The 18,191-nt window shown below is 49.8% G+C and overlaps 1 protein-coding gene across 1 annotated transcript in view; it reads right to left on the bottom strand.

The window, feature by feature from the left end:
* UBR4 (ubiquitin protein ligase E3 component n-recognin 4) overlaps positions 1–18,191 on the bottom strand; it is an 85,069-nt gene that overhangs the window by 28,780 nt on the left and 38,098 nt on the right. Inside the window, exons 58-77 of the mRNA XM_039703158.1 lie at positions 17,791–17,921; positions 17,477–17,654; positions 17,183–17,287; positions 16,116–16,253; positions 14,515–14,683; positions 13,611–13,707; positions 13,109–13,216; positions 12,516–12,632; positions 10,600–10,809; positions 9,759–9,908; positions 8,898–9,125; positions 8,729–8,807; positions 7,779–8,021; positions 6,742–6,910; positions 6,097–6,241; positions 5,341–5,426; positions 4,314–4,401; positions 3,647–3,840; positions 2,352–2,591; positions 564–702 (exon numbers count right to left, since the gene is read on the bottom strand). Coding sequence (XP_039559092.1) covers positions 564–702; positions 2,352–2,591; positions 3,647–3,840; positions 4,314–4,401; positions 5,341–5,426; positions 6,097–6,241; positions 6,742–6,910; positions 7,779–8,021; positions 8,729–8,807; positions 8,898–9,125; positions 9,759–9,908; positions 10,600–10,809; positions 12,516–12,632; positions 13,109–13,216; positions 13,611–13,707; positions 14,515–14,683; positions 16,116–16,253; positions 17,183–17,287; positions 17,477–17,654; positions 17,791–17,921 — 3,014 coding nt within the window. The remainder of the gene's footprint in view (positions 1–563; positions 703–2,351; positions 2,592–3,646; positions 3,841–4,313; positions 4,402–5,340; positions 5,427–6,096; positions 6,242–6,741; positions 6,911–7,778; positions 8,022–8,728; positions 8,808–8,897; positions 9,126–9,758; positions 9,909–10,599; positions 10,810–12,515; positions 12,633–13,108; positions 13,217–13,610; positions 13,708–14,514; positions 14,684–16,115; positions 16,254–17,182; positions 17,288–17,476; positions 17,655–17,790; positions 17,922–18,191) is intronic.

The raw sequence follows: 18,191 nt of genomic DNA, 5'->3' as shown, positions 1-18,191 counted from the left end.
CTACCAAGGGAAAAGGAAAGGAAACGCTTATTTCATTTTCAGAACTACAGCCATCAAGCTCCAAGTCTTCTCTTTTACTTTTTTTTGGTGGGGGAATCACTGAATTGTGACCCTGCAGCCTGCTTCTGCCCTGAGAAGCACTGTGGTGACACTATGAGCACACCCTGTGACACTACACCGAGCACACTGACCCTTTGGGATAGGACAGAGTGCACAGGGCTCTTCATTCGTTAGCAGGGCTCCTCAGGTGGGATGGGAAGCAAACAGAAGAACCCAAACCCATCCCCTTCTACAGCAAGGCAAAGAGATGCAGTCAGTTTATAAGTGAGGCACTGACTGATGTCGTTTGAAGAATTCTCTGGTGGAGCACCAACCCAGAACCCAAGACATAAACCAGGAATGCATCGGTCAGTGAGGAGCCTTGAAGGAGCACTGATTTTGACAGGGGATGGAGCCCTGCTGTCCCCACAAGAGGGGAGGGAGCCCTGCTGTCCCCACAAGAGGGGAGGGAGCCCTGCTGTCCCACAGGGGCCCAGGGCTCCAGGAGCTGCTGGCAGCCCCACCTTCTTGCGATCCTCCTCGTTCTCGATGGGGTCCACGGCGCAGCAGGGCTTGGCGTAGAGCATGAAGTCGAAGCGCGCGTATTTACAGAAGCCACAGGCGTTGCACAGGAAGGGATCCTTCTCATCGTAATTGATGGACCTGAAAGGAAGGCAGCAGCTCAAAACCTGCAGCTCAAGGCAATGGAACAAAGTGAACAGACTCAGGTAAAAGAGATGGGTGACTTAAAACACCTCGGTGACCAGACTGCCCTGGGGAAGGCAAATACTAGAGAATCAAAACCCACAGATCAGGCAAGAAAAAATGTCCTCCCAGCAGTGCCACGTTCTGGCTGGAAACAGCAGGAACAGAAATTGTTCCTAACAATTCCACTTTAATGACAGTAATTCCCAGTAGGAAGTCAGGCTGGGGCACCGTGTCCTTTAGGAGAACACAGATGAAGGAACTGTTCTGGTTTGTAGGGTCTGGGCTTTGCAGTGGGACTGACTGCAGCACTTCACCCCACTGCAGAGCAGGGCAGCAGATAGAACTGATTTATAGCTCCCAGAGCTCCAGAAGGGATGTGGAAACCTTTCCACACACCAGCAATCACCAGGAAAGAGCCTGCTAAACACCTCGAATCCCATGAGAATTAGAGACCAATAGGACAACAATAAGGGGAAAGAGATATCAGATAAAGAGACAAAAGTGACAAAAGAGAAGGATTTCTAAGGCTGTAGTAGAAGTGTGAATAGCACACAGTAAATTACCCCTGAGCCTGCTCTGAATGAGGAGAGCACAACAAAAGCCATGAATAGAACTGTCTGTCCAGCCCAGGCAGGGATCCTGGGGGAAGCCCTGCAATCCCCCAGATGAACTCCAGCCTGCAGCCCAGGCAGGCCAAAAATAACCTGCTCCGGGGAATTCTGTGGTGTGAACTTCGAGGGCTGGATGTGAAACTTCAGCTGGCTGAGAATTGTGCTCCCAGGCTCCCTTTGTTAGCCTGCATTACATTAAATCCCTGTAAGCCTGTTTTATACTTCCCCACTAATTTGATTGTGTGCTTGTATTAACCAGAAAGGGGGATTTACATGGCAGGGGGTGTGGGGCACCCGGGAGGGCTCTGGGGGACACACACACCTGCACTTGTGGCACTGCTACACGCTCTGGAGACACACAGTGACACCCACAGACCTGCAGCTGGGGCACTGGTAGATGTTCTGGGGACACACAGGGACTCTGGGGGCACACAGTGACACTGGGGACACCCCCAGACTTGCACTTGTGGCACTGCTACATGCTCTGGGGGCACTGAGGACACCCAGTGACACCCTGGGGACACACACAGTGACTCTGGGGACACCCAATGACACCCTGGGGATACACACAGACCTGCACATGTGGCCACTGGCAGACATTCTGGGGGCACACACAGTGACCCTGGAGGCACACTCAGTGATTCTGGGGACACACAGTGCCACACTGACCTGCACTTGTGGCACTGGCAGATGTTCTGGAGGCACACTCAGTGCCACACTGACCTGCACTTGTGGCACTGGTAGCCGTTCTGGGGGCACACTCAGTGACTCTGGGCACACTCAGTGACACTCAGTGCCACACTGACCTGCACTTGTGGCACTGGTAGCCGTTCTGGGGGCACACTCAGTGACTCTGGGCACACTCAGTGACACTCAGTGCCACACTGACCTGCACTTGTGGCACTGGTAGCCATTCTGGGGGCACACCCAGTGACACTGACCTGCACTTGTGGCACTGGTAGCCATTCTGGGGGCACACCCAGTGACACTGACCTGCACTTGTGGCACTGGTAGACGTTCTCGCCGCAGTTGCCGCACACGCCGGGGTTGGCGGGCACCGAGGCGCTGCAGCGCGGGCACTGCAGGGTCTCTGTGGACGCCTGGTAGTTCTCGTAGAAGTCGGCGAACTCGATCATCAGGTTGGAGGCCACGATGGGCAGGGGCAGATCGATCTTCACCTCCGTCTGCCCCGGCGTCAGCTGCACCTTCTTGGCCTTGTGCCAGCGTGCCGGCCTGCAGGAGGGACAGCAGGGAAGCAGGGAAGCACAGGGAAGCAGAGGAAGGTTTTCCAGAGGGAAGTTCCCTCCCCGCCCACGTGTGAGGAAAAGCCAAATGCAACCGTCTCGGCTCCAAATCTCCTTTAACTGGGATGAATGGAGAGCAGTTCTAGGATTCGTTTCCTTAGCTTCTGTATTGACATGATATGTAGCCAGAAATACATTTTAAGCCTTTATCCTCTTCATAGTGAGAGACTGTTTGGGATTAAAGAGCTGTTGATGCCTCATGGAAAAACTTTAATTCTACAGACATTTTCTAGGGATTTTCACCTCCATTTTTTTATTAGTAAGGACATTTGCATGAAAACAGGATATTTATTTCTTAAAGATCTCATCTGCTCCCACTGCTTATTCTCAACCTGAAGTCAGAATCCTCTCTTTGTGACATCATAATCCTCTCCACAGCAGCCACTTGTGATGTCACAGAGGATTAAGACTTCAAATAAGCAATAAGCGGCGGGCACAGATTAATCCCTAAGCCAGAGAGATCTGATTCTGGTGAGAACATCTCAAGAAGTAAGAAGGGGAAGCACATAAGCAGGACTGGCTCCAGACTGAGCAGCGTGTTGAAAAGGAGCCATTTCTGGTAGGTAAAGCAGAGCTGAGAGCGAGACCATCCAACTTCTAATTTTAATTCTACTCTGTGGCTTCAAACAAACAATGTTAATGCTTTCAGCATTCCTGGACATGCTGCAAAGTCCAAATCCCTTTTGGAGTCAAACTACCCATGAAGTGCTCTCGGTATTACTACTGGTTCCCACACAATTAAGTCAGGTGCTTAAAAGCGAGCCTGGACGAAATTGGAATCCACAAATTTTATAGACAATGTTCAAGCTTCAGAGGAAATCTGGACCTTTGCTTCAGCAATTGTATGGGATTCAGAACAATCCCACCCAATGTGGGCTGAGAGTGATGAGTAATAGTCTAAGGAAAAATAAATCTTGGGGAAAAACAAGAGGCCAAGGGAACGAATCTGATTCAGAGACTGCACACAGAACTTGATGAACATACTTGTTCTTCAGCTCCACGATGGCCTGCACGGTCCTGTTGTTGTAGTAGAGGTTGATGGTTCTCACCATCTTGGTTCGTTTCAGGTCCCCAATCTTCACTGTCACCTTGCTGATGGTGTGGCTGCCAATGAGCTTCACCACCTGCTGCGTGGTCGTGTAGCGCGTGTCCACTTTGATGGACGAGAGCTTGATGTACTGGGGAGACAAAGCAAGGACACACTGCCTGTCTGAGGGCACCCCAAAACCTCAGCAGCACAGGAAAACACACCTGGAAATAGCCGGAATTCCTGATGTACTGGGGAGACAAAGCAAGGACACACTGCCTGTCTGAGGGCACCCCAAAACCTCAGGGACAGGCGAAACCAAACCTGGACAGGGTTGGGATGCCCACCACTGCAAAGGATTTAATAACAGCAGTTAGTGCTGGTGTCATGCAGAGCAGCTGGAGCTGTGCCACAGGAGGTTTAGGCTGGATCAGGAAAGGTTCTTTCCCCAGAGGCTGCTGGCACTGCCCAGGATCCCCAGGGAATGGGCACAGCCCCTGAGGTTGCCAGAGCTCCAGGAGCATTTGGAGACCACTCCCAGGGATGCCCAGGGTGGGATTGTTGGGATGTCTGTGCAGAGCCAGGGGTTGGATTTGATCCTTGTGTGATTCCAGGGTTACTTACACAGAAAGGCACCTCGGGGTTGTTGCAGACAAGGCAAGGATCACTCTCCAGGTAGTAGCCATCAAACTCCACGAGCCCAGACAACGTGCTGGAATGAGGGAACAACACTGACACATGGACCTGGGCATTTGCTGCTTTAAACCAAGGCCATTCAACCAAAATCACTTCAATTTTCCCCATTTCCCAGTCCCAGTGTGTAACAGAACTGTTACAATGTAAATCACTGGAAATAACAGCTTTTAACTGAGCATTTTTATTGTAATTATCAATGGCCAAGGTGGGACCAAGAACATAAGACTCAAAACTGCAAATCTCTATTCTCCAGCTGGACCTAAGACCTCATAACATTTACTGACTGAAAGCAGAAGAGCTCAAGCCAAGCTCTGCTGGTAGGCCCAGCAGGTTTCCATCTGGCAGAAGGATTCTGCTGCTCTCCCAGCCCAGCAGGCACAGAACCTGAGCAGGGCCCATCCCCACCTCCATCCTGGGCATTGCCCCACGGATGGAGCTCTGCTGGAAAGCCCTCCAGTGACATGGATCAAAGGCAGAAGTGACTCACTTGTAGATGTTGGAGTTGGGGTGGTTGGTGAGAATGTGGTTTTGAGTCCGGAGGATCTCCACGGCCTTTTGGGAATACTCCTTCAGCTGAAATACAACCAGGAAAAGACAGTCTTCAAAACAATGCTTTTATTGCTACACAAACACAAATATCCTCATCTATCCTCATCTTGTGGTGTTCTAGGTCCCCCAGAAGAAGTACACACCACACCCACAGGAACTGATGTGTTTAAATCATTACCCAGGACTGCAACTGATCCTAAAATTTTTACCAGAAGAGCTCAAGCCAAGCTCTGCTGGTAGGCCCAGCAGGTTTCCATCTGGCAGAAGGATTCTGCTGCTCTCCCAGCCCAGCAGGCACAGAACCTGAGCAGGGCCCATCCCCACCTCCATCCTGGGCATTGCCCCACGGATGGAGCTCTGCTGGAAAGCCCTCCAGTGACATGGATCAAAGGCAGAAGTGACTCACTTGTAGATGTTGGAGTTGGGGTGGTTGGTGAGAATGTGGTTTTGAGTCCGGAGGATCTCCACGGCCTTTTGGGAATACTCCTTCAGCTGAAATACAACCAGGAAAAGACAGTCTTCAAAACAATGCTTTTATTGCTACACAAACACAAATATCCTCATCTATCCTCATCTTGTGGTGTTCTAGGTCCCCCAGAAGAAGTACACACCACACCCACATGAACTGATGTGTTTAAATCATTACCCAGGACTGCAACTGATCCTAAAATTTGAGATTTATACAGTAAGTGCTGTTTGTCAGTCAATCCCTGCAAATGCCTGCCAAGATTTGTACAGCATTCCCCACTCTTTAAACATACGCATGGCAAGTATCAATGGGTCTAAATTATTTGTTCTCAATCCCACTGATCCCCTAAAAGAGCCATAATTTCCTTTGTTCAAAAATAATGGTTACAAAAGATTTCTAAGAATTGCAGTATCAAAAATCTAAACACTGGAGCTGCCAGATCCACAAAAGCCTCATGTGGGAAAGAAGTATTTTTCTCAATAAATAAAAAACTCACCAGCACAATCTCACCCCCAAAACAATAAAATAAAAATTAACACTTCCAAATTCTTTAAGGATCCTACTTTTTTAACATTAAAGTTCTAATAACATGAAAAATTTCTACCAGGAGATCTTCTAACAGAAAATCTATGCCAGCTGTATCAAAAATGAGCACCTGGGATGCTGTACCTCCCTCCTGGAATGTCACTGTACCTTTTTCTCAGTCTGTTGTGTTTTCAGGGAGAAGTATCCAAGGAGATCTACAAACTGAGCAGCCTTTCTTCCATAGGCTGGGAGCTCTGGCCAGATGGACCACATGAGATCCAGCAGTAACTCCTGCTGGGACTTGTTGGAATTCCTGTTGGGTGGATTACAGACAATCAGGGCTCTTGTGCACAAGGAGAACACAAGCTCCAGTCCACCAAACTGGGAAACCATCATCTTGCAGAGTTTACAGAGCTAAATCCCACCATCCCTTGAACCCATCTGTTTTCCAGCACTCCAAAACAAAAGCAGCTGTCCTGCAACAACTGAACAGAGCTCTGAAGGAGTCCAGCCCCCTAAAGCACTCCTTTCCCCACACAACTCCCAACTTTTCATGGTGGGAGTCTGGATCTGCCTCAGAAATTCACTTTGCCCATAAACACCTGCTCCTGGTCATGACAGGAGTCAGATTTTGCAGGCAAAAATAAAATGCTCCTTGCAGATGACAACTGGGATGGATCATGGATAAGTCACAACTTCCACCTCCAGCCCCAGTAACTGCAAACCACAAGGACAATTCCAGAAGAGCCCAACACCTGCAGGCTCCAGCATCCTTCAGAGAGAGGCTCTGGCCTGAGGCAGCCCCAGGCTCACCTGTAGATGTGCAGGGCCAGGCAGTGGGCCTGCCACCTCACTGAGGAGGAGTTGGATTCCAGCAGGAAGCAGCGCAGGAACTGGATGAGGGTCTCCTTGTCAGCAAACTTGTTCAGCTGGTTCACCAGGGCCGTGCACAGCTGGTCCTCCTGGCTGCCTGAACCCTCACCTAGGGACACAGGGAATGCTTTAGAGAGAAGATAAATGCAGCACCTCACAGGCAGGTCACTCTCCTCTTTCAGAATCAGCATAATGGGGACAAATTATTATGTTTCGGGTAACAATAAAGTTTAATATTCCTGTCTTTTTCAAAAATATAACCCAGCACTCCTAACAGGAAAAAAACTGCAGGAAAACTTGCCAGTGAGGACGTGAGAAATGTGCTACACATCCTGATAAAAAGAAAAGGACTGACCATGAGGCAATGAAAAGACTCACAGAGAACCATCTGATGGTGAAAGCCAAAGCGGTTCCTTGAAGAAAAGCCAAGAGAGAATTTATGCCCGTGACTTTTATAGGGAAGCTTAATTACTTTCCCAGGACTGTGGATATTCATTAAGCAGCAGCCCTGGCTCCAGCAGAGCTTCCAAGGCAGCCAGAGGAAACAAGTCTGAACACAATCACTGCACAGCACAGCTAACTGGGTGTGCATCCCCAGGATTTGTTTTAATCCTCGTGAGCCTTTCAGCCTCCTACAACCCAGGACAGGCAAGTTAAGTGGAAGCTGCTTCATCACTTGATTAGGTAACACCATTAGACAACTTCAAACCCACTCAAGGCAATAAACACAGCGGGTTTGGGATGTCCTCAGCACAAGATTTCAGCCCCACTCTTAGGACACACTGCTTCACCCTAGTCCCATGTACACATGGGAAAAGTGCTCCTCTCCCCTGATTGTGGCTGTGGGTGCCCTTGCCACGAGCCGTGACCCTTTCCCAACAGCAGGATCATCCAGTTCTTTCTGAACAAAGTAAGAAAGGCTGTGAGGAGCAAACTTGCCCCCTAAAACCACAGAACAGGGCCCAGCTGCCCCTCACCCTCTCGCTCCTTCTCCTTTTCCTCCTTCTTGCTCTTTTTGGTGGAGGATTTGCTCTGCGCTGCCGCCTGCCCGGAGCCTGCTGCTGCAGGAGCAGAGGTGGAAGAGGTGCTGGAAGCTCCAGAGGATGAAGCCACAGACAGCACTTTGCTGCCACACAGAGCACAAGACAACAGCTGCAGGAGAACCGGGGACACTCCTTCGTCTACCAGGAAGCTGACTTGGAGCAGGAAATAGAGAACCGCTGTGGAGGAAAAGGGAACATGTTTGAATCACACAATCATGGAATGTCCTGAGCTGGAAAAGGCCACAGGGATTGAATCCAACCCAGGTCCAGCACAGACACCCCAACAATCCCACCCTGGGAGCATTGCTCAAATGCTCCTGGAGCTGTGGCAGCCTTGGGGCTGTGCCCATTCCCTGGGGAGCCTGGGCAGTGCCCAGCACCCTCTGGGGGAAGAACCTTCCCCTGATATTCAACCTAACCCTGCCCTGACACAGCTCCGTGCCACTAAAGCCTGAATTAAACAAAAGAAAAGAAAGAAAAGAAAGAAAAGAAAGAAAAGAAAGAAAAAAAAAAGAAAAAACAAAACAGCCTAAACCAAAAGCCTTTGTACACAAGTACTCCCAGAACTGTCCTGTCCCTGGACCACAGAAGCCTAACACTGGGGTACACCAGGTACATTGGCTCATCCCAAATTACTCTCTGGGACAAGGGCTGCACAAGCAAGAGAACACAGATCTCCTGTGTTATCCATTACACCATATTTTGCTCTTTAGCCAAGGACCAGATGCAATTAGGGCACTGGGATAATTAGTACTGGAAACAGTCCAGTCCTATCAAAACCCTCAGCTGTGTCTCCCCTTCTCTGCTGAGCTTCCCCATCTGAGCCACCTCAATCCCAACCATGACACCACTGTTACCCCAAACCATGCAGAGCCAGAACTCACAGTCATCCTTGATGCAGAATTTCTGCCAGTTCACTGTTCTCTGCGTGGCAATCTCTGCACAAGCCTTCAAATGTTCCATCTGCAGGCACAAAGAGATGGGATCAAAGAGCACATCAGCACTCCTGTCATACCAATCCTGCTACAAGGCCTTTCCTGCTCCTGCCCTCACCAGGGAGATCAGGGTGTCGTACTGCAGGGCAGAGCCTGAGCTGGCTGTCACCACGCTGGCCCTCAGGAAGATGCCCTGCTCCTCCAGCAGCTTCTTGATGGCGCGCACGTGCGAGTCCAGCGTGTGCAGGTCCCGCAGCTGCCGGTACTTGTCCTTGGAGCCGCAGATGAACAGCAGCAGCTTGCGCACCTGCCGGCGCACGAACGGCGTCTGCTGGATCATCAGGTACTGCAGAGGGAAGCCAGGGCACAGTGAGCTCACCAGGGCCACGCTGGCCACCAAAAATGAGTGTTTTCTTCCAAAAAGTACACAGATGGGAGATGCCTTCACCCAGCTTTAATCCTGTAAGTCCCGGGCAGAACAGACACTGCACAGCAGCACTGCACCACTTGCTGAAACCATCCCTTGTCATCTCCAACCTCAAATAAACACCCAGCCAAGGCTAATTAAGAAATCCTAACTCATACTGGTGTAAATGTAAGATAACTTGTTATGTAAAGTAGGAAGCAAACTGAGAAGACAAACACCAAATATCTTCCTGATTTCTTTTTTAAGGCCCAAGTACCAACAGCTGAGCATGATGTTACATTTTTCCATCTCACAGCAGGCTTTCTCTCTAAGCTTTGTGGCAGCAACCACTGAGTTCCAAGAAGTAACAGCAACCTCATTTTTCATGTATATTTTCCTACGGATTCCTGTTCAACAGGAGCACACAAAGCCAACAGTTCAACTTCTTTCAAGGAGATTAAAAATACAAGATGGAGCTGAGATCAGCTCTGCAAAAGCTCATCCCTCCCATGAAAGAAATCATTATTGGAGTTTTCTTGTGGAAATCTGCAGGTGTATCATGTTCTTGCTTACCTCAGACAAAAAGTAGAACCAGGAGTGATCAAAGATGGGCGGGGGGATGCGGGAGTTTGTGTCTGCAATCTTCTTGATCTGGTAGGGCAGGCGCAGCACCATCTCTGTCAGGAGCTGAGTGTAGGCCTCAAAAACATCTGCAGCATGACCCTGGCAGCAAGAGAAATCCCTCAGGCTCTGAGCACACCCAGTGTGGTGCCATGATGAATGACAGGGTGCTTTTGCTGATTTTCTGAAGACAAGGGATTTCTGCCCCTTTGCAGCCCAAAGGACATTCCCAAATGATGAATAAGAACCTGTACAAGGCCTTGAAGTGGATGGTAGCTGTGAGGATGCACTAAGCTAGTCTGGAGTAATAAAGCAGTTCAACTCAGGAGCTTTCAGCTTAGGAGGCATTCTTACATTTAATCAGGCTTTTTGCACTGCACCTGTGCAAACACCAAACCATGGCATAATGGCACCACAGCGGTGGAACAAGCCTGGGAATTACTGTGGAAATTCCCATCCACCACTCCACTTCCTTGGCACACTAAGTCCAGGAATTCTGCCTGCCAAGCACAGGGAGTCACAAGCTGGAGCAGCTTCCCTTCAGGATGATTAAAAATTCCTCCATGAACAGCTCCACAGAACTCCTGGGTTAGGAGTGCACCAAGGGATGCAGGGAGAGATGGGGGAGATGCTGGGATGCCCTGTGACAACTCGGAGCACTCCCAGCTGTAACTTTGTGCCACAAGATGGATTTTAGTTGCTCTCTAAGGGCAAACTCCTTGTGCAGGGCTGCTTTCCCAGCTCTGTGCAGCCTCCTCTCAGTGCACAGCTCCCAGCACAGGGCAGGACTCACCTTCACATACTGGCGGAGGAAAAAGGGGCTCATGTCAGGGGGAGAGGAGGTGGTGTGAGGCTTCAGCAGCTGGCTGGTGGCCACAGGCTCCTCGTCGTTCTGCTGGCTCTTCCAGTACTCCAGCAGGGACTTGAGCACGTGCAGACAGTAATCAACAGCACCAGAGCTCAGCAAGGCAGCTGCTGTGGCACTGGAGATCAGGGAGGAAGCCTGGAACACAGGGAAGGAGCTGGATCAGGAACACACCTGGGAACCTGCAGCGGGGAGAGCTGGGGCAGCCCTGAGCACCTGCTGACAATGTGGGCAAGAGAGCAGGTTTGGATGAAACTTTGTAGGCAGCTTTTAAGTTTGGGGTTTGTTTGAGGTTGGGGGTTTTTTTGTGTTTATGAAAAGCAACTCAAATATTTACAGAGACTCTTTTGAACAAGTGCTTAGTAAAGGAAAACAAATAAAATCTCCTCTTAAGTCTAATCTCCCCTCGACACATGTGCCAGAGGCCACTCTGCTGTGGATTAGACGACTAGGGCTTTTTTCCCTTCTTTTTTTTCCCTCCTTCTTTTTTTTTTTTTTTCCTTAAGTTGGGATTTCTATTTGTTTATCTGGGATTTGGCCAGCTGGGTGTGAATCCTGGTAGAGAAAGAGTCCCTGTTGCAGCTGCCGCTCACAGGCTCTGCTCCACCCAGGTATTGCTCCACCTGCATTCTGCAAGAGAGGAGCTTTGATTTCTGTGGGAAGCTCAAGTGAGTAACAAAGGCTGGAGAAAAAGCTACTGTAAATAAAACTATTAAAGCAGCCCTGTAAATCCAAACAAACCCCACAGCTCATAAGCTCATTAAAATTTGATGCAGTTCAGACTAAATTTTTTAACCTCTATGCTTTTTTATTAATCTCCTTCCCACCACACATACTGCTTTTTATGCCTTATTACTGTACCTTTTAGCAACAAATATCTAAGGAATCCTCTTAGCGACTTTTACGTTGACACAGCAGCATATTGCTTTCCAATAATCACATTACAAATCCTCTTTAACCCCTTCAGCACTGGTGAGATGCAAGGGAAAAATCTGCCAGACCGTTTTAAGTAACATCATTAATGTGCTGCCCTGAGCTCAGTCTGGAACCATGCACAAAACAAGAGCATCCAATTGTCTTTACACGGCTGCTTCCTCCAGCCCTAGTTTCAAAACTCCTTTCCCACAAAAACAAATAACAGTTGTAACAGTCCAGTTCAGTACCAGTACAGGTTCCCTATAAATTTTTCCAAAGCCCTCTCAAGGATGTTTCAGTTTTACACCTGTTATTTCAGTTAGCAGCTTTTAGATCATCTTTGATCAACAAAAGCTCCCCAAGCACATCATGGAATCCCAGAATGGTTTGGGTTGGAAGACACCTTAAAGCTCAACCCATTCCACCCTCTGCCATGGGCAGGGACAGCTTCCACTGTCCCACACTGCTCCAAACCCTGTCCAACCTGGCCTTGGACACCTGCAGGGATCCAGGGGCAGCCACAGCTGCTCTGGGCAATCTCCACCCTCACACGGAAGAATTTCTTCCCAATATCTGACCTGAATTCCCCCTCTTTCAGTCCGACCTTTTCCTCGTTGTCCTGTCACTCCAGCTCCTGATGAAAAGTCCCTCTCTGGCTTTCCCGTAGCCCCTTCAGACCCTGGAAGGTGTTGTGGGGTCTGCACACAACCTTCTCCTCCCCAGGCTGAACATCCCCAACTGTCCCAGCCTGTCTCCATAGGGGAGATGCTCCAGTCCCTCCGTGGCCTCCTCTGCACTTGCTCCAACAAATCCATGAGCTCTCATGTTGAGAACACCAGAACTGTGTGCAGTGCTCCAGGTGGGGTCTTGTGAGAGCTGAGTAAAGGGGGAGAAAACCATCCCCTGACAAAGCAATTTGGAGAATGTACCTCACAAATGGAAGTCTTGGATCCTGACTTGGTCCTGGACATGAAGACACTGAGCAGCCTCATCACCACCAAGTGCACCTCGTTCACAGGGGAGCGCTCGTTTTTCTTGGACACATCCTGCAGGAAAAGACACATCCTGCTTGCCAATCCCAGAGCTGAGCAGCGTCCCAAGCCTCTCAAGTTCAGTGCTCTGATCCTCAGGAAGCATTTCTAATTTAAACTCAAGCAGTAAGACTGAAAAAGCAGCACAAATGCCTCAACAGAAGGGTAGGCAGTGGCCTGGCTGCCAGAGAACAGTCCCACACAAATGAAAAGCTACATATGTCAATCATGCATTTACTGATCATGGCTCTTCTCAGAGTTTAATCCAGCAAAACAAATTTTCATGCTCACTCGTAGATGTCAGACCCAGGAAACAGTGGGAGTTCCACTCATGTCATTTTCTACCATACGTGAAAGGAGGTAAGAGGAATAAACTGCCTGAACACATCCACACAGCAATGTTTCTGATTCCCAAGCATTTAACTCCTCCAAGGAAAGAAACCCTGTCTAGGAGAAGCAAATTCAGAGCATGAGCCCACACTGCACTTTACCTTTTTGTCCATGCCCAGCTCTGCAATCAGCTGGGACAGAAGGTTATCCAAAGCTCCCTTGTCCTTCTCATCATCTCCATCTAGGTCTGTTGTGAGCATCAGAATAACCTGGGAAGAGTAGTCAGAGAGTTATTAGAGGGCAGGTTCCACATTATCAAGATAAATTGTTATCTTTCACAAAACAGCACTGATTTTATCTTGATTAATATGTGTTCTTTCCCAAATCCAGCCTGTGTCTCATCCTAATATGGACATTTAGCATAAACCCACAAGATCTTCCCAAACATATTGGAGCTCAAGGATTGGTGCCCTCAGGCTCCTCAGTCAGCTGTAAAGTCACACTGAGAAAGGGCACAAGTCCAGCAAAAACTTGTGGGTAAGGAATGCTGTGCAACAGATGGACTCACACTGTGACTGGGCAAGAAGGAGAAAAGCACATGCAAATAGAAACCAGGGATTGAACCATTTGATTTGGGCTTAACTCTGAGCCCTCCTCACTCACCTGCATGTAAGGGATGGCCCGGACCCCCCCCACGTTCCTCAGCTGGGGGAGATTCTGCAGCAGCCTCTCCAGCAGCATCAGGCGGACCATGTGCAGCCTGGATTCAGAGGCAGCAATCAGACACAGCCCAGAACACAGCACACCCAGCAGGGTCTCCAGGAGAGCACTGCCATCTGCCCCAAAAACCTTACACCATCAAACCCACCCAGGGAGGACAGGACTGCTCAGACTTCACAGGGGAGTGACACCAAAGGTGCACAGCACGTCTGACAATGGAGCCACACTGCCCAGGCCTGGCCACCTGGGGATTGCAACTGCATGGCAACATGCTGAAAATCAGCTCCACACTGCTCTGGACAAGGGACTGAGCACCTGCTCCCACAGAATGAAAAGCTGCCCATGTTCCCAAAGGATACTTGCACATGCTTTTGTCCTAACAGTGAATTTCACAGGCTCCCAACATTTCAGTGATTCCATGTTAACTAGACTGATGCAGGATTTTTTCATCACTCCCTAGAATCAGCAGTTTTGTGGGACATGAGCTGGGTGTATTTATCACACCACATGATGACAGTACACAGGGTGCACTTCCCAGGCTCCCCAGGGAATAGGCACAGCCCCGAGGCTTGCCAGAGTTCCAGGAGCGTTTGGACAACATTGGGATGCAGAGGGTGGGATTGTTGGTATGTCTGTGCAGGGCCAGGGGCTGCACTGGATGACATTTTGTGTCCCTTCCACCTCAGGACATTCCATGATTGCATGATTTTGCAATGGCAGCTTGCTCTAGTTGGTGTTTCTGACTTTCCACTTTGGTTACCCAGCGCTCCTGGCACTGCAGCCCCCTCCTCTGCAAACATCCCCCAGAGCACAGCTGTTCTTCCTCAAGAGAAAGCAAAGCTCTTGCCTGTTGCTGGTGTGGACGTCCCCCTCTGCCTCCCCTTCCCCCTCGGAGCCCTCTCCCTCCTGCTGGCCCGTGGTGGTGCTGATGGCTCCTGTGCTGGAGCTGACGCTGCCCGGCCCTGCCGGGTGGCCCTCGGCCGTGGTGTCCCCGTAGGCGCTGCTCCGGCCGGACACTGGCAAAGGACAGGAAAACAGGGAAACACAACCTCAGCAACTCAACAAGCACCCTGCCTGCTTCACATCCACCACCACAGCCGAGCTGCACTTTGGAATGAATCATGGCTCAAAGGAGATGCTGGCTTTGGCTCTCTTCTGGAAGCTACAACAGAGGCTGAAGATGCATTTGTAGAAATCTTTTCTCTGCCACTCTCATCTTTGTGGCCCAAACCAAACTGGTCCCACAGCAGTAATTCAAAGTCAGTCAGACAATGCTTGGATGGGCAGTGTGGACAATCAGACAATTTTGTTTTAATAAGAGTCTGTGATTATTTTACCTGTGTATCAGTCCCAAACTAAAAAGAGAATAATTAATCCTATCTCATTCAAACTTAACCAGCAGCATAGTGAATTGTCTCAGTCTTGCTCTAGGCATTCTGAGAGGCAAGGGCTTCAGGGAGACCTTGCTGTGGCCCCCCATACCTTATAGAGTACTGGGTACTTATGATACTTATGAAAAGCAGGAAGAGGAACTTGTTATATGGGGAGAGAGTGACAGGACCAGGGGCAGTGGCTTTAAGCTGAACAAGGGCAGGATTAGATGGGATATTAGGAAGAAATTCTTTACTCAGAGGGTGATGAAGTCCTGGCACAGGTTGCCCAGAGAAGGTATGACTGCCCCATCCCTGTAAGTGTCCAAAGCCAGGTTGGACAGGGCTTGGTGGAACCTGGGATAGCGGAAGGTGTCCCTGCCTTGGGGTTAGTACAGGATGATCTTTAAGGTCATTTCCCACCCAAACCATTCTGGGATTCAATGATTCTGTTATTACAGCCCAGCAAAATCTGCTGCAGGTTCCACACTTCCAGAGAACCACAAAAGGCAGACAACATTCCATCTGTGGGCACTGGGGCAGAACCCACGAAACGACAGATGGCAGCAGCCACTGGGAACCGAGATTCCCTCTGTGCCAGGGATCACCCACACGCTCCCATGGTGGGCAAGGCTGTGGCAGCAGGGAGGCAGCAGGGGTGCAAGCAGGGGGTGCAGCAGGGAGGGAGCAGATGTGCAGCAGGGGATGCAGCAGCAGTGCAGGAGGAGGTGCAGCAGGGAGGGAGCAGGGAGAGAGTGGGGTATACAGCAGGGCTGCAGCAGGGGGTGCAGAAGGGGTGCAGCAGAGAGAGAGCGGATGGTGCAGCAGGAGGTGCAGCAGGTAAAGGAGCAGGGGGTGCAGCAGGGCTGCAGCAGAGGTGGAGCAGGGGTGCAGCAGGGAGGGAACAGGGAAAAAGCATGGAGTGCAGCAGGGGGTGCAGCAGGGCTGGAGCAGGGGTACAGCAGAGGTGCAGCAGGGGGTGCAGCAGGGAGGGAGTAGGCAGAGAGCGGACAGTGCAGCAGGAGGTGCAGCGGGGGTACAGCAGAGGTGCAGCAGGGGTGCAGCAGGGCTCACTCACCACTGTGCTCCCCGGCCACTGAGTCCACGGCGCTGCCGCCGCTCTCTGAGCCCACGCTGCCGCCGTGCTCCGCGGGCGATGTCCGCAGCGTGGAGCCGTCCGTGGCCGCCGTGCTGCCCTCGTCGTCGGAGGCTGGAGCTAAGAGAATAAAGAGAGCTGTTACAAGTAAAAACACTGCCTGGGAACAACTGCAAACGACACTCGCGCTACCAGGGAAAGGCCGCAGGGATTGGGCTCGGGGTTTGGGGACAGCTACAAACAGAAAGGGAGCTTGGGGGTGACAGGACAGTTAAATCAGAGGAGGGGAGATATCCCGAGAGGAAAGCTTCTCTACCAAACACACAGGCATGCACAGTTACTTAAAGAACAATGTCTGGTTGTTTATAAATGCAAGGGAAATACAGTACATGCTTTGTTTTGTCTGCTTTAGCTTAAAGAGAGGAAATAACTTCCTCAGAAGTCTACAGTAAGAGTCAATCAAATCAGGAAAAAGCTGTAAGTACACTCTCAAAAATACAAGAAGCCAATAGTAACTGGTTCTTCTAAACCATATTTGCAAACCACGTCGGAGGCTGGAGCTAAGAGAATAAAGAGAGCTGTTACAAGTAAAAACACTGCCTGGGAACAACTGCAAACGACGCTCGCGCTACCAGGGAAAGGCCGCAGGGATTGGGCTCGGGGTTTGGGGACAGCTACAAACAGAAAGGGAGCTTGGGGGTGACAGGACAGTTAAATCAGAGGAGGGGAGATATCCCGAGAGGAAAGCTTCTCTACCAAACACACAGGCATGCACAGTTACTTAAAGAACAATGTCTGGTTGTTTATAAATGCAAGGGAAATACAGTACATGCTTTGTTTTGTCTGCTTTAGCTTAAAGAGAGGAAATAACTTCCTCAGAAGTCTACAGTAAGAGTCAATCAAATCAGGAAAAAGCTGTAAGTACACTCTCAAAAATACAAGAAGCCAATAGTAATAACTGGTTCCTCCAAATCATATTTGCAAACCCATTTTAAGGTATTACTTAGGTCAGAATGTGAAAAAGAAGATGCCTTGCAGTGAACAGTTACCTGATGCTGTTGTGTCCGAGAGTGTTCCAGCGTCGAGAGAGGAGGAGCTGGGAGCTTGGCCTGACAGTCCTAAGCTCTGCAGTCCAAGGGCACTGCTGCTGCTCCCTGCAAGCAGAGAACAACTTATGAGCATCTTTCTTTGAGAGAATAAATTAACTCTGGCATCTTCTGTACTTTTCATAGTTCTGCTATCTTTGGTTCACTGGTGATGACACCAACAGCTTTGCCTCATTTCTTTCCCAGTTTTCCCAGTTTCCACCCCCTTTTTGCCTGCCAACAGTGCCCCCATCTGACCTTGCTGATCTTGTTGCAGGCTCAGGGCAATAGCCAACTCCACCATTGTCTCATCATCTGCATCTGGAGGGATATCCAGCATCGGAGGGAATCCCTCTGCTCCAGCCAGAAGAGCCTCCAGAGGAGAAGGATTCCCATTATTCACATTCTCAGAAGTCTCCAGAACCATGGATTCGGACTATGGAGAGGAAACACAGTGAGAGCTTTCCCCAGACCACCACCAGTAAGGGAGCACTACAAGCAGGTTCATCAGAACTAAACTAACTCAAGTCCTGGCACACTTCAAAGGCTCCAAGGAGAAGCTCTGGACTCACCACCATCTCGAAGTCCCCGTGATCCACCTCGCTCTGCTCCTGGCTCTCCTGTCGGATGTGCTCTCCATTTGCTATCCCAGAGCTCTGCAGCTTGTCCTCTGCATCGTCATCGTCATCATCATCCTTATCTCCTGAGTGGCAAAGCAGGACTTCATAAATGCTCAGCTCCTCATCCCATCCCAAACCAGGCTGCTAATGCTGGGAAAAAACCCAGGCTACCCTCAGTTACCAAGAGACTCCTGACACCTACAATTTGCTTCAATACTGAAAAACCTCTCTTGGATGGAGCTCTGATAATTTTGATCTGCACACATCTTTGACTGATTTATTAGAAGCTGAAAACATGCAGAGAAATAATAACTCTAGATTATGACTCTCTAGATAAAATGATCAGATTTTCC

This window comes from Passer montanus, unplaced genomic scaffold (genome assembly GCF_014805655.1).
Source record: "Passer montanus isolate IOZ18808 unplaced genomic scaffold, ASM1480565v1 scaffold160, whole genome shotgun sequence".
Classification (NCBI taxonomy): domain Eukaryota; kingdom Metazoa; phylum Chordata; class Aves; order Passeriformes; family Passeridae; genus Passer; species Passer montanus.
This window is presented reverse-complemented; position numbering and strand designations above follow the sequence as displayed.